We start from the raw sequence: 16,373 nt of genomic DNA on the forward strand, positions 1-16,373 counted from the left end.
TAAGCCAGGAGTTACGGTGAGGTGTGTGATTTCGTATAACAGCAGGAGCACACTCGTGGTTATCCCACGACTCTTGACTGTGAATTTGTACGTCAGTCTGGTGTTTCCACCTGTTGTGCTGCCATTCATAAACAGAATTCCAGTGATCGGATAAAGCTCGCCCATACTGCGCCGTTGAAGCGCAACTTACTATGCAGAGTGTCGACATGTTATCCTGGCCTGCTCGATCACCAGATCTGTCTTCAATCAAATACTTGTGGGACATCATCGGACGACAACCTCACCATCTTCCACAAACAGCATAACCATCCCCTTATTGACCGATCAAGTATAAGAGGTATGGAACACCTTCTCACTAACCGAGGTCTGGCATCTGTAGAACAGGATGCGTACTCGTTTACATGCTTTCATTCAACATTCTGGCAGTTACACCGGTTATTAACGTAGCAGCAGTTCACATTTTCTGTGAGTTTTTTCGCGATTACATTAACCTGTTATCTTGAAATGTTAATCATTTAAATATGTTATCTAGGCCGATGTAGTCCAGAAATTTCATTATTCTACGTTAATTATTTTTTGGTGTTGCGATTTTTTTCGGTCAGTGTATTTTGGATTTCTGTGACTGGCTCATTTCCGTCATTTTGAGGACGTCAGGTCAAGGCAGACAATTTGGTATCAGCACATGCAGAATTTCTGTCATCATTAGTAGAATATAATTTCTAAGACTTTCCCGGCGATTTGTTGTCATCTCGTAGAATCGGGTGTGCTGCCGGTGGTACGCGTCTTTCCAACACGATATTTCGACGTCGTAACTCGGCGTCTTCATCAGGTGATCCCTGAGACTGGTTGACGAGCTAACCTTGTCCTATATTTATGCATGGGTGGTGTGTGGCGCTCCCTATGTCGTCCGCGTCCACTGTACCCATTTCTGGCGGTGGTATCAGTCTCTAGGCGCTCCATCTTCAGTCGCGGACAGCATAAGGAACTTCAACAGAGCCATGGTAGTGCTAGGATCGCGCCTATCGGCCGCAGACCCAATACGGAATGCCTTGGGATGTTCGCTACCTCAGAAGAGAGCCACAACGGGCGCGGACCGAAGATGGAGTTCCTAGGGATTGATACCACCGTTATAAATGACCACAGTGGGCGCGGACGGCATAGAGAGCGCCACACACCGCCCAGACATATACAGGGTGAGTCACCTAACGTTACCGCTGGATATATTTCGTAAACCACATCAAATACTGACGAACCGATTCCACAGACCGAACGTGAGGAGAGGGGCTAGTGTAATTGGTTACTGCAAACCATAAAAAAATGCACGGAAGTATGTTTTTTAACACAAACCTACGTTTTTTTTAAATGGAACCCCGTTAGTTTTGTTAGCACATCTGAACATATAAACAAATACGTAATCAGTGCCGTTTGTTGCATTGTAAAGTGTTAATTACATCCGGAGATATTGTTACGTAAAGTTGACGCTTGAGTACCACTCCTCCGCTGTTCGATCGTGTGTGTCGGAGAGCACTGCAACATACATCGCGTTTCTACAGAATGATCGGGCAACGTTGCTCGAAAATGTCCCACTGGAAACGCGTCGACGTATGTGGTATCAGCATGATGGTGCACCTGCACATTCCGCATTTAACACTAGGCTGACCCTTGTCAGGATGTTCGACGGGCGTTTCATAGGACGTGGAGGACGCATAAATTGGCCAGCCCGTTCTTCTGATCTTACACCTCTGGACTTCTTTTTGTGGGGTACGTTAAAGGAGAATGTGTACCGTGATGTGCCTACAACCCCAGAGCACATGAAACAACGTATTGTGGCAGCCTGCGGCGACGTTACACCAGATGTACTGCGGCGTGTACGACTTTCATTACGCCAGAGATTGCAATTGTGTGCAGCAAATGATGGCCACCACATTGAACATCTATTGGCCTGACATGTCGGGACACACTGCATTCCACTCCGCAATTGAAAACGTAAACCACGTGTGTACGTGTACCTCACCCCTCATGGTATAATGTACATGTGCGTCAGTAAAAAGACCAATAAAAAGATGTTAGCATGTGGACGTAATGTGCTGTTCCAGTCTCTTCTGTACCTAAGGTCCATCACCGTTCCCTTTGGATCCCTACGTAATTCGGTGCTCTCCGATACAAACGATCGAACAGCGGAGGAGTGGTATTGAAGCGTCAACTTTAGGTTACAATATCTCCGGATGTAATTAACATTTTACAATGCAACAAACGGCACTGATTACGTATTTGTTTATATGTTCAGATGTGCTAACAAAACTAACGGGGTTCCATTTAAAAAAACGTAGGTTTGTGTTAAAAAACATACTTCCGTGCATTTTTTATGGTTTGTATTAACCAATTACACTAGCCCCTCTCCTCACGTTCGGTCTGTGGAATCGATTCGTCAGTATTTGATGTGTTTTAGGAAATATATCCAGCGGTAATGTTAGGTGACTCACCCTGTATATGGGACAAGGTCAGCTCGTCAACCAGTCTCACGGAACACCTGGGGAAGACGACGAGTTACGACGTCGAAATATCGTGTTGGGAAGACGCGAACCACCGGCAGTACACCCGATTCTACGAGATGACATTAGTAAAATAGTTTTATAGGTTTGAAAGTAAATCAGAAAGCCTATGCGTAAGTGTGTCTAAAGAAGCAGTTTGATGTCGTTTTGCAGATGGGCACTCTGCACGTGGTGGTGCCTCCGGACTTCATCGCCGAGGACACTTCCGGGGACATGGTGGTGCCCGAGGGCGGCACGGTGAGGCTGACGTGCCGCGCACGTGGGCACCCCGCTCCACACGTGCAGTGGCGGCGCGAGGACAGCGCCGACCTGGTCGTCAAGGATCCCTCCGGAATCAAGACCAGGGGTAAGGGGGCAGCAGTTACAGTAGCTTATCAGCTAAAAGCTACCGCCGGTTACTGCAAATCAAGGGAATTGGAGACCTACGTTTCACCAGTATCGAGCTATGATGTAATACTTCGTCTCAAGCTTTTCTTTTCTAAGCTTTGATTTTAGAAATGTTTACGTCGCCTTATCTTTACGTCCAGGTTTTGGTTGATTTGAAGTTTACACGGTACATTTGTAATCATATCTGACCAAGGTTGTTGATGGTCCCAACTGTTCACAAAGAGAATAATGGCCTTTTAGACAAACTATTTTAAAACACTAAAATACGCAGTTACTGTACTCTGTGGCAGAAATTGTCAACTGATACGTCGGGAAAAGTGAAAATCTTTGTCACACCGGAATTCTGACCTGGTTTCCCTGGACATCGCGAGCAATCTCCTTATCAGGTACGTTACTTCTGCATGCAGAAGGCCGGACTCATTCGGTCGGTGCTTCCAACTACAAGGTGGTTTTTTCCATGATGTACAAACTCCAGGGGCCGATCGATAAGAGGATACGGAATAAAAATGATCTAATGAAATTACATCTGGAAATGCATGGTTTCCATGCTGGAGACCATTTATTCAGTAATACTTTGTTACAGAGACTGCTGTCTAATATGCTCTGTACCATGGAGCCACGGCTGCAGTATGCATGCTTTCCTCCTAGAGGGTGGTGCTGTTCCTCGTACGCCATGCCCTAACGCCCTCTCCAGGCATAGCAATTGGCACTGACACGGTCGCCACCAAGCTAGGTGCACATTTTACTTACTGTTTGGAATGAAATACTGTAGGGCTAAAATCCAGCAAGCTACAACTGCGGTTGGGTCTGATAAGGTGGAAAGAGGTGGAGGTGGAAGAGATGGGTGGACATAGGGGAAGGAGGAAATGGACATAGACAGAAAGCAGGAGGAATTACACAGTGAGGTGGGGAAGGGAAAATGGATACAGAAGAAGATGGACAGAGTGAGGGGGAGGGAGAGAAGGACAGAAAAAGGAAAGGGGCAGAGAGTGGAGGAAAATATGGACTGAGAAAGGCACAACAAAATGACGGAGAAGAGGACAGGGAAATGGACGGAGAAAGTGTTGATGGAGGGAGAGGGGTGGGTGAGTAGGAAGCGTACAGAGAAAGGAAAGGGGACGAGACAGGCAGAGCGTGGGCTGTGGAGCAGATCGTAACAGGACAGGAGAGAGGAGATAGAGAGACCGGGTGGAGAAGGTGAACTGGGAGAGGAGGAGACGGCCAGAGGGCAAGGACGAGATGGACTAACAGAATATCCAGACAACACCAAGTACTCAGTATGAAATAAGTTAGATACAGGGATTTTCATAAGTTTCTTCAGCATTTCAGAAAGCTGCCACACGAAACTACGGTACGTACAGACTAGAGGTCTCAATGGATTGAGCATCTCACCAAGTTTTGATTTGTCTTACACGCCATGTCTTAGTTACAGATTGCACGACTAGCAAGCAGGAGTACCAGAACATGAAGAGATATCATCCACTCGGTTTAGATCGTGTCTGCAAATACGTAACCCAGTGGACATATTACCAAGCTGCTGCTGTTTCTCCTTCCTTCCCAGCGGCAGCAGCGATCTCAATGAACTGCTTGTGCATATTGATATTTTCATCAACGCAAACAGTCCCCGTTTAGAGAATATGCGATGTAGCTAAAAAAACTTAGAGACGAGCTCTGTCCACAGCAGAGGATCTGTTTTTTCTATGTGTTTTACCTAGGGACTTAAGAAAGTTAATTTACACATGTCGTCCCACGCTAAGATCACTATGCAACAGTAGTGGTGCTTTTCAGAAGAGAGGGTGTCCTGCAGACGCAGTTCTTCTGTACTATGGATGACGGCTGCATAACAGTGTATCAGTGAAAAGACGGAGCAGCTGGAAACGTCTTCCTAAGTTGAAGTACTCGGGACAGTATGATTCTTGTGGGCGAAACGTCATAAATTTCGCACAGATTATCCACGAAATTCCGACGAAATCTGGACCAAATGCAATGCAGCTTCGAACCATAGTCAAATGGTGTTAACAATTTGGTCAATACCGCACAGACGTGGGTAATATTTATTGGGAAGTAAGATCATCGAGGTCGGCCGCAGACGACAGTGTCCAGACAATCAAAGAAGAACTTAGGGAGGGGGGAGGGTAGACAGTAGATCTTTCAACGATAAGACGTTCACTCAACGGTTCTCGAATGACTTCGTGGCCATAGACCGGATTCCTATAATAGAGGAATTGAGCGATTGTCAGTACGTTCCGACCGTTGTCCATAGAGGTTTAATCACTATGTACAAAATAATGTCATATGTTTATGTCCATGAAAATTGTTAGGCTCGCCACAATAGCATGTAACTGACTTATTGAAGTTCTACCGTAACAAGGTTTAAGGGATGCTCGTGGGTGTAAATATTCCAGACCTGTGTGGGACTTCATGTTATGAGTGAAGTTGCAATCTAGCACTAGTGAAAAACTGATGAGTAGATACAATGTGGAGCATACTGCAATAACTAGAAGCAGTTAGGAAGATGTGGGCAATAATTATGATTAAGTTGTGTTCCTTGACAGTGTATATTTAAAGCCCTCTGCATTTCGAGCTAATAGATGTAAAATGGTAATACTCGGACAATGAGGACTAGACAGATCAATCTATGATTAGAGATAAGTAGGGCAGGGAGATATTTGTAAAATAGTATAGAGCTTTGTGGGGCTCTACATGTTATGCTCTCTCATTTCAATATCTCTTGAAAATTTCTGAAGAATAAATGTTTTTTAAGCATTTAAGTGACTGGTTGTAATATAAAACACCCGCTACTTTCCTAGGTAAAAAATAAATCTGAATGTCCTGGCGTGCTTGTAGAATCGTTGGTGTTCCTCGTAATCTTAAACGACTGTGAGACCTGCTAAAGCGGTCTTAACTTACTTCTTTATGACCCTTCTTCCTAACCTAATCCATCACTGGAAAACGAATGCTGGACTCTGTAAGATAATTATACGGAATTTTAATTAGTGAAGATGTAACTTATGCAAAATGCAAGCCTCTTACAATAAGTGTTAAGCATGTGCAAACCCAATACTCTCACCCCAAGCTCTCTATAACAATCAGATAGCAATATTTAGTATGTTCTCATCTGTTCTTAATAGCTTAGTACACAACGTGATCACAACAATAATTTCTTGATCAAATTTAGCTTGAAGAATCACATCCCTTTGACAGACTCGGTCTAATGCTGAATGCTGCAAAATTGACTAAGTAAGTCCTTGAAATCACCTTGTGGCTATCTTTCCTGTTATATCTGAGTGACACACGCACTCGCCATCACTCTTACGAAACAATATGTACTAAGATAGACATAAGTAAATATAAATACAAATACGTAATTCTGATTACAGAGATGTAAACTGTCTGCTGTTGTAAATAGATACATGGATCAGCGTCTCAATTATGTTTGTTGCAATTGTTATGCAGAGGACGAGCGAAAAGTAATGATCTATTGACGTGTTTCACTTATTCGGTGTTGCGAACCATATTACGATCGAAAATAATAACAAAATGTTTACTATCGTAAAGATTGGTCATGTATAAGTGAGCAAAGATTAGCAAGAACTACATTGTATACGCGTAGAAGGGTACTTGATACACTGTATGACCACACTTCTGAAAAAAGAAAATGAAAGGTTAGCATAGCTCTTACTTAAGTGTAATCTTTGATTATACATGTCACTTTGATTCCTGAATCCAGTCTTTTATGTTTAGCAAAATTATGATCGACTTTTTTCTTTTACAACTCATAAATGTATTCAATGCGTTGAGAAAATTATTAATATGATAATTCTTATACAGGCTTCGATGTTTACGCAGTTGCGACTTAGTGTACAATCGAAGACTGTATGATAGAGAATTATATTGCTGTTAAAGAAATTGATATGCCATGAAATATTGGTAATTCCTTAAGGACATGCTAATAGTGCTCCCTGGTCTTTGTTGAATTTCATTTAACAGTTTGCCAAAACTACTTTTAATTCCACGTGATATAACATCGAAGACGATGGCTGAATGGTAATCGTTGGATCATAGATATGGCTCACCTCGAGGCACGCTGCAGTCAAGGAAGTTGTTTGCTGCCGTTGCAATGCTGCTTGTTTCTGCAAACCCACTGAAACATGGGACTTCCGGAAGGCAGGATTTGGTGTGGACGGGGCCTTACTCAGTTACCATTGGCTGCTCAGTTTTTTATTTTCTTTAATCACGTCCACTTTATTTGAAACCCAATGCAAATGGGGTTGACAATAAGGAACAGTTATCAAATTGACTATTAAGACACAATGTCCAGTAAAAAAATTCTTAACCAAGTTGACCAAAAATTCAAATTATTTGGCGGCTGAAGGCCTGGATAGAAATTTCTTAAGAACTGTTAAATTTCTCGAAGAGATATTAAAATATTTTATTTTTTTAAAAGAACACAATCTTCTAAATTTCACTGTTAAGAAACAATATCTAATTAAAAATTCTCTAGAAAAATTGACCAGAAATTCAATAATTTGCCGGTTGAAGACCCCAATAGTAATCACTCAAAACAATTTAACGGCTGAAGACCTAGATAACAATTCTTAAGAAGAGTTAAACTCCTCCAAGAGATGCTAAGATATTTTTTTTAGAAAAACAAAATGTGATCAAACGAAGAGAGAAGTGGGCCTCAGACAGTGCTCCAAGGACCGGCCTGGGAAAAGTCGCTCAACTTCGTAACCGACGAGACAGACAGCCAAGAGTTGTATCACTTAACCGGATGGCAACTTAAACTAGTGAAAGTTTAAACACAGACCAACACTTTTGCAAAATCTACCTATCTGGTTACCATCACAACAAAGGAATGACCCTGGCAAGGCGGAACCGGCGGACAACACTGCGTCTTCAGAATCCAGTATGTAGAACATCCAGAAGCAGAGGGAACGACTACGACAAAGGTAGTCCAAAAGAACAAAATATCCGAACCACAATCACGGAGGCTGTCGAACTACATACCTCACCAGACAGCAGCGGCAAGGCGAGGAAAAGTACACTGCCGCGAAAATACGCTAACCTCCATGGCAGGTAACTGGGGCGTTAGCGGCCACTAGGCAGAGAAATACCGCTGGTTGAACTTCGTGAATAAACACAAGGAATTCAATGATTAATAATTGGAAGTGGAGCACAGCTAATTAATTTCGCCAACTCCAAACACTCCACTCGTTGCTCTTCGTCTCAGCAACCCTGCAAGCAGCAACGCACCAAGAAAGGGTATGATCTCAAAATAGTGGTGGTTTCACTACTGAGTTAATCTTCACTCAACTCAAACGTCCTGGGTCCAGTGAACCACAAGGTTGCGGCCCTCGCAACAACAGACCCTCAATCTGGCAATTTCAGCATGCCGCCAGCGGTCCCAGCATGTCCTCTGGCTACCAGACCTCCCTCCAGTTTCGTCCCAACCGAACCACCGCCACACCCGACCCGGAAAACACTTGACATCCTTCCAAAGATACTACGACGCTACTAGATATTGATAAACGCCGCTGTTGCCACTCACGGTCAGACAACACTAGCAAATGTAGTGGCATCAGTAAACACAAGAAGAAAACGAGACGCCACTATTCCTATCACACGATGCCAACATGCCAACATACCAACGGCACCAACGTGAGCCGCTCTCGGCTCATCCACTGGACCACAGAGCTAGCTCGTAGATTAGAAAACTGACTAATAAAAATTCCAATAAATTTATAGTGGTTGCTCCAACGTCTCGTACCTTGGTTAAGTAAACTACAAAAGTTCTGAACTATATCCAAGTAGCATACGGCATGGGACAGGATGGGTTAGTAAATGTAGCGGATATGAATGTAACACTTTGAGCAATAATGTCTGCATGCCTAGGTTTTAAATTTCAGATTGTTCTTTTATTAATCTGACGCAAACAATATGATCGGAACCTTACCCGTCTCACTGTTCACTCTTTTAACATAATTCATAGTTCAATGCACAGAGCAATATTGTCTGATCTACACTTGTAATTAATCTTCAGAACGTTAAGACTCGCAGTATTTTCCTGTCTCACGTACGACGAAACAACTCGGTTTGCTTCCCGAAGAAACCACAATATAATTACATTCTCTCAGTGTGATTGTTTTTGGATTCGGATGTATTTTCGGTTTCTTCTTCCATGTTTTCTGCGATGATCTTAAATGTAATCCACTCACTTGCAGTTCTTCTTTTCGTCTTGAGTCTACCACACCTGCGCCTTCCTCTTCTGCCTCGACCTTTGAAATCCATTCTTTTTTTCGAAATGCACTGACGGGAATAAATCGCTGTTCCAAAAAATAATAAATGTAGAATAATGAAATTCCTGTAATACATTCGTCTAGGTAACGTATTTAAGTGATTTACGTTGCAAGATCACAGGCTGGGCGTCAAAGGTTTTAGTCAACCGCTGCACGGAGACAAACGAGCGAGTTCTGAGTACCGTCGAGAATCTGGTGTGCTGTGGGTTTTTCAGCCGGACTTCAGTGCGGGATGCACAGGGCGTGGTCGCTGTGTGGCTACAACAGCCTGGTGGAAGGTTTGGTGACGTTTCCCAAAGGTATGCACACCGATCCCAGTCGAGGTAAAGAAGTGTCCTGCACTTTAAGCGGAGCACTACCAGCTTTTGCAGTCAGTAGTTGCACACTGGAGTTACATGATAGATACAGTGCACTGTGTGCTGTGTGGTATGCGAACGGTGCACTGTCTATGTTTGGTAGCCATAAGTTCTGCTCAGAAGTCTGTGGCTGTTGTGCGGCAAGTTATTCTTGTATACTGATGGCACGCGGAAATGCGCGTGTATGCGCTGTTAGTGAGAGCAGTTGCCTTTGTTAACCACACTCTGTAAGCGTGATGGACTGTATCAGTTCACAGACGCTTCGTTTAAACTCCGCCGTGAGCATAACTGCTGAGACTTCATCTTGTTCTATGTGAATAATCAATTGTTTATATTATAATAAGAGGCTTTATTAAGATATATGCACAGGTAGTTTGGAAGCGTATAGAGTGTTGCTTGATGTGGTAGTTAGCTGATGACAGTGATAGTGTAACGTCCACCCTCGGGCGTACGTTAACTCTTTAAAGCCTGTACTTTGAAAAGTTGACGGGTTGACTGGTTTCTGCTGCTGAGCCCGTTATGCCGTACCGCGCCCGTGTGCATTTTCCCGCGCTCGCCTGCCATCCACCTTTTACTGCTCCCCTACAGATAGGGTATTCACCAAAGGTTTTACATTCCACATATCTTAATACATTGCCTACTCATGGACCAGGCGCACAATTACAATTTCAGACATGTTACAATAGATTCAACAGGGATTACACCTCAATTTTGTTATAGCATTGCTTGAAATCTGATATAAATATTAATATTCACATCTAAAGTTGCTTACATTTTCTTTAACATAATTACACGAAAAGAAAAAGAAATGACATCAGAACATTGCTTATACTAATTTATCAAAAAATCCGAAGAAAAAATTTATTATATGTTCAGTAGTTGTTGTTACACATGCCCCTGTTTCCAGAAAATTTCACGAAGTATAAATTTTATGGGAACACAAAATTTTACATTTATACAGTTGTTCTAAAATCTTTATGTGAATGTCCAAAAAAATTTATACCACATACTTCCTTTCACTCACATTATATAGGTCTATATTTTTTTAACATATCAAGAACATTTACTTGTCATTTACTTAAGTGTTATTTTTTTTTTTTTTTTTGCACAGTCGAACCTCCCATCACAACATTATTAAAATAGCAAATTACTCATTTTTACTAACTTTTTCAAAGAAATAATTTCAAAATCTGGAACATAAACATTTAACTACAAAAGCAAATGCAAATATCTGTATACACTATAAAACAATTTATTGCTGCTTGCATTGAATGGCAGTCCATTTCCTTACTTACTAAAAAAAAAAAAAAAAACACACACACACACACACACACACACAATAATATTCAGAAAATTTACTACACATATTTGCTGCCTATTATTCAGATTTGGGCAGTCCTTTTCACCTCATTTTATCACATCACCTGTATCACACTTACAATTCTCCATTGATTATTTATCTGCCCTCATTGGTGTTTGGCAGTCCTGTATATTATGACTCATATACTGTCCACTTTGGTTTTTTGGCATTTACCCTTTCCTTTTCAGTCCTTTTCTCAATACATTCTTACATTTATAGTGCATTTGGTAATCTGAAACTCACATAACTACATTAGCAACTGATATTTGTATACATATATTTACAGAGATTAGTTACATTTTGAATAAAATAGTTTCATCATAGGGTACAGCACATTTACTGCAAATTGCTTTCTGAGTATCCTTACGTCACTCATTTCTAGGAACATACAGTTTCAGGTCCACAACATTTCTTACACCTAAAGGTCTTTTGGATTTTGGGTAGGTCAGGTAGTAAGCATTATCGTGTGGAATGTTCTGTATTACATATGGTCCATTATAAATACATTTAAATTTTGAAATTTCATGGTTCAGTTCACTAGACTTTTCGTGGGTTTTTAAAAGAACATAATCCCCAATTTTAAATTTTGAAACTTTCAGATTTTTATCGTGTCTTTTAGATCTCGATTCAGCTTTTTGCTTTGCCCTTTTTCTGACAAATTCTTTCTTTTGACTCAACCCCAAACTTGTACAAGGTGGAAACTCTAGTTTTTCCTCAATTAAACTTTTACTTCTGCTGCCTAACAAAATTTCTTCCGGTGGGAATCCAGTAGATTCATGATGTACTGTGTTCATGACGTTCTCAAAGTCCAATATAAATCTGCCCCAGACTCTAAATCATACCCCTTCCTGTTTTTTTTTTTTTCACAATGCATCTTGGTCGACTGTGACATCGTCCCAAGATACGTTCCTGACCTGTGAACCATTTATATCTGGCGGCTTTTTCGGTTTCTGGAGTTCAAAGTCTTTACTTACTTGAACTCTTTGCAAAATAAACACTGAGTCGTCAGGTGGCTCTTTCTTTCTTTGTTCAGTCTCAACATCTGGGTTTTGTTTTGAAACTTCGTCATCGTTAGTTACAATATCACAATTAGCTGTATCCCCCTTATTTTCGCTATTACCGAAATATTCATCATCTGAACTATCGTCAGAATCCGACCATTCTGGATCGCTTTCAGGTTCTAACATAAAAGCTTTTCTGAGACAGGCATTAAGTTCTCCCTCTGCATTTTCGTCAGGCTTTAATTTTAATTCAATATCCTCTTTCGGCAAAACGGCCTCATCATCAGCTTTACTCACATCCACTGTTACTTCATATTCAGTGTAATCCTCGTGGACTTCCATTTCGTCCTCCAATTCCTCCCTAATTTTCACCTTCGTCCTATCGGCAGCACGCTTACTTTTCGCGGCGCTATTTACTCTCTCCTCTTCAAACTCGGGCCACGTCACCTTATCGACGTCCCTTCTATCTCCTTTTCCACTAACTAATTTCTTTGCCTCATACTCCTTCTTAAAATCCTCCCACTCACATTGCTTTAGGCCCTTGTACGGATCGTCGATCTGCACACACCAATCAGTTACTTCTGCTAGATCATTCTCGCCTTTTACTTCATTGTAAACACTACTAACCGCACCTCTCTGTGTATTCACCGTTTCATCTATTATTTCCTTCTCCACGGAATTACCACTCGTAATGTATGCACCAGTACTTACGGCAGTGCTCGTATCTAATGCTGCCGCATTGCTATCGGTTTCTCTCTGAACAGCTGTTTTGCTAGGCTGGGCCGTTGCCCTCTGATGCTCCACTCGCCTGTTAACATGTAGCGCTCTGTGCGGCAGAGATGACTCATTCTGGCTCGCACCTGACGCTTGTTTCGCAACAACACGTTGCGTCGTTCCGTCGTTGCGCCGTTCTACCGCGACCCGGATAACTTCCTCTTCCTCTGCCTCTACCTCTACCTCTCTGTATCATATTGACTCGAAACCCTTCGTCATTTCTCTCGTCATTATTACGGTTATTTCGGTTACCAAAATTTTGATAATTGGCACGACTTTCGCGCCAGTGGTCTTCGTCTTCGACCCTTTCTAGAAATGCTTGAAAGCTGCGATGATTGCTTCCCACGTATCTCTTTGAATCTTCCGGAAGCTTTTTATATAGCTCCCAGATAATTTCTGAATCTGATCTTCTACCTCTTAAATGTGTCAATTTTCGGTACCAATATTCGCAGAAATCTTTCAAAGAATTCCTGCCCCTGTTATCATGATGTTTGGCCATGATAAACTCGCGCCATAAATGATCCTGTTTTTGTTCGGACCAATATTCTTCCGTAAACCTTTGCTTGAATTCTTCGAATGTCATTCGTTCTGTATTCAAATTAATTCCCCAGCGGTTAGCGTCACCTGCTAAGGCGCTAATTACTACGTTTATCTTTTCCTGATCAGATAAGTATTCAGCAAATATTCTCTCGCAATATTTGATGAAATCTAACGGATGCCATCCGTTGTTTCTTGGCGGGATCGAAGCGTTCCTCACCTTCTAACAGCTTCGTAATTGGTGTTCCATTACAGACAACACCAGGTCTATCTTTAATTTTACTCTCAAGATCGAAAATTTTGCCTTGTATTTTCGAAGTATTTTGTTCACACTTTTGTACACATCCGGTAACTTTCTCACCTAAATCTCTTTCAGTGTCTGACACTCCCCTTTTCAACTGTGAGATTCCGTGTTGACATTCGTTTACGATTTCAGTTTTAAGACCGAAAACTTTTTCGTTTACTTTTGTTTTAACTAGAGGCTCTACTTTCTCTTGGATGTTGAGAATTTCAGCATCAAATCTACTATTAATGTTGTCTATTTCCCCCTGCATTGTATCCATATTCTTATTAATTGTGTTAATTTCAAACTTCATAGTATTTACCACAGAACTTAAACTACCCACTTTTTGTTCTACCTGTTCTATTTGTTTACTAATTTTAATTCCTTGCTCTTCGACCTGTGCTTTAAGCTGATCATTCTGTGTTTTGAGCTGATGGCTCTGTGTTTTAAGCTGCTCGTCAACGTGTGTTTTAAGCTGACTAACCTGACTACCGACTTGTTTTTGAAGCTGATCATTCTGTGTTTTGATCTGCTCACTCTGTCCTGAAATTTGTTTGGTTAATTGTTCAAATAAATCGTTTATGCTTAAAATTTTCACACTGTTCTGTTCTACGAAATCAGTGTATTCCGATCCTACTTCAAAAGTTTCTTTCGGTTCTTTCTTTATCTGTGGAGAATCAAACATATCAGTGGATTCATTCACATACCCACTATCATCTACAAAGTCACCCTCTGCTTCCTGTTTTGTCCCTTGCTGTGTTCGAGGCGATCTCAACCTTTTAATCTGTTCATTAACATGTTCGTGGTTTTGTACGTATGCCAATTGTCTTTCGCTAACGCCATCTGTTATCTGGCCGCGTATACTCCTGCTACTGCCATGCGCCTCTTCCATTACGCTCGGCACATCTACTGTTTCTACATTCCTGTCCATATTGAATGCCAATTACACCTCTCCACTGTACTTGACGTTCACTGCTATTTACTTTACTGAATACTATTGCAATACGTGCCACTGAACATCCACTGCTCGGTATTCACATTAATTTGTGACCGACAACAACTGGATGTCCTGTCACCGGGAATCCACTTGTAACGTCCACCCTCGGGCGTACGTTAACTCTTTAAAGCCTGTACTATGATAAGTTGACGGGCTTCACCTTATAGGAAAGGATTTTAGTAAATATGTTGACCGCGTGTACCTGAATGGAAGCAAAATCGGACTTATACCCAGTCAGTAACAACAATGATACGTCAAGCAAGTATAAAGTGCAACTACACGTTAGGACGGGCAAGGAATATGCACAGCAGATGCTACCAATTGTTAATAATACGGTCGCCAGCCTTATTAGGCATTGAGTGAGTTTTTCCCTTGTACAAGTAGATGTACGTACAAGCATAACCACACGTAGTAATACTATATTATATGGTGAATTTTAGTACCAGAAAAATCTACTGAACTAAGATTTTCCCTTTCTGTACTAATTAGAACAAGCTATAAATACACAACATTACACTACAATGATTACCAAAAAATGCGGTTTGTCTATTGATCCGACTGAAATCGGACATAGGTCACCCTAGAAATAGCACTTTTGACATACACACATACAATGTCATTTTTAATAATGGTAAAACACTGATAAATTTAGGTTTTATATGGACTTTAACTTTGCTGGTCAAATCAGTGCAATCACTTCAGAATTTAAATGAATAGAAAAGAAAAGAATGAAAGAGAGGGGGGGGGGGGGGACCCTGAAACTGTTATGATCACAATGTTAAAACCATTAACTATTGGAAACATTAAATATTCAAGATTTATGAAATATGAATTATTACTCTTATTGTCCAATTACTTCCTCATTTAACTACCATTATTTTTGTCTAAAATTAATTAAACTTCCTTACTAAGTCAATTCCAATTTTATCTTAGTACTCTGTCAGACTTTTGCTCTTTACTCATATTTTCATTAACAATAAAGCTCATTAAGATTCATTCTAGCATAAATAGGTCTGCAGTTAATTCTTATTAACATAAACTTTAAATCTTCATTTCGGGACACTCGGATTGCACAACATGTGGAAAGGACCCTGTCTAGGTTAGTGATTAGGATAATTCATTGATAGAAAAATCTGGTAAAAGTTAAGTTACTATTGAACAGTCAGGAACAAAATTAACACTGGTCCACACGAATACAATTCTAAAGATTCAACCTGTGCGAGTCGATGCGGCGGTTGGCGCACGGCGAGATGGCGAGGCGCACAACACACATACAATCACAGCTATGGCTTATGCTGTATTGGCACTTTGCTTCTTCTTAGCGTCGCCATCCTTCTCAATCCAGTGCCATTAGAATATAGCCAGGCGGTATAGTCGTCGGAACCGGCACATCCGAGGCTCAATGAAACCACTTTTCCAGGATAGCCTCCTCGATCCGGAAGGTGTTCCTCAGACCGATGCCCAACTCCGACTGGTTTCTGCTGCTGAGCCCGTTATGCCATACCGCGCCCGTGTGCATTTTCCCGCGCTCGCCTGCCATCCACCTTTTACTGCTCCCCTACAGATAGGGTATTCACCAAAGGTTTTACATTCCACATATCTTAATACATTGCCTACGCATGGACCAGGCGCACAATTACAATTTCAGACATGTTACAATAGATTCAACAGGGATTACACCTCAATTTTGTTATAGCATTGCTTGAAATCTGACATAAATATTAATATTCACATCTAAAGTTGCTTACATTTTCTTTAACATAATTACACGAAAAGAAAAAGAAATGACATCAGAACATTGCTTATACTAATTTATCAAAAAATCCG

At 41.3% G+C, this 16,373-nt stretch overlaps 1 protein-coding gene across 1 annotated transcript in view; it reads left to right on the forward strand.

The window, feature by feature from the left end:
- LOC124616552 (lachesin-like) overlaps positions 1–16,373 on the forward strand; it is a 508,659-nt gene that overhangs the window by 447,834 nt on the left and 44,452 nt on the right. Inside the window, exon 4 of the mRNA XM_047144870.1 lies at positions 2,706–2,898. Coding sequence (XP_047000826.1) covers positions 2,706–2,898 — 193 coding nt within the window. The remainder of the gene's footprint in view (positions 1–2,705; positions 2,899–16,373) is intronic.

This window comes from Schistocerca americana, chromosome 5 (genome assembly GCF_021461395.2).
Source record: "Schistocerca americana isolate TAMUIC-IGC-003095 chromosome 5, iqSchAmer2.1, whole genome shotgun sequence".
NCBI classification, from domain to species: domain Eukaryota; kingdom Metazoa; phylum Arthropoda; class Insecta; order Orthoptera; family Acrididae; genus Schistocerca; species Schistocerca americana.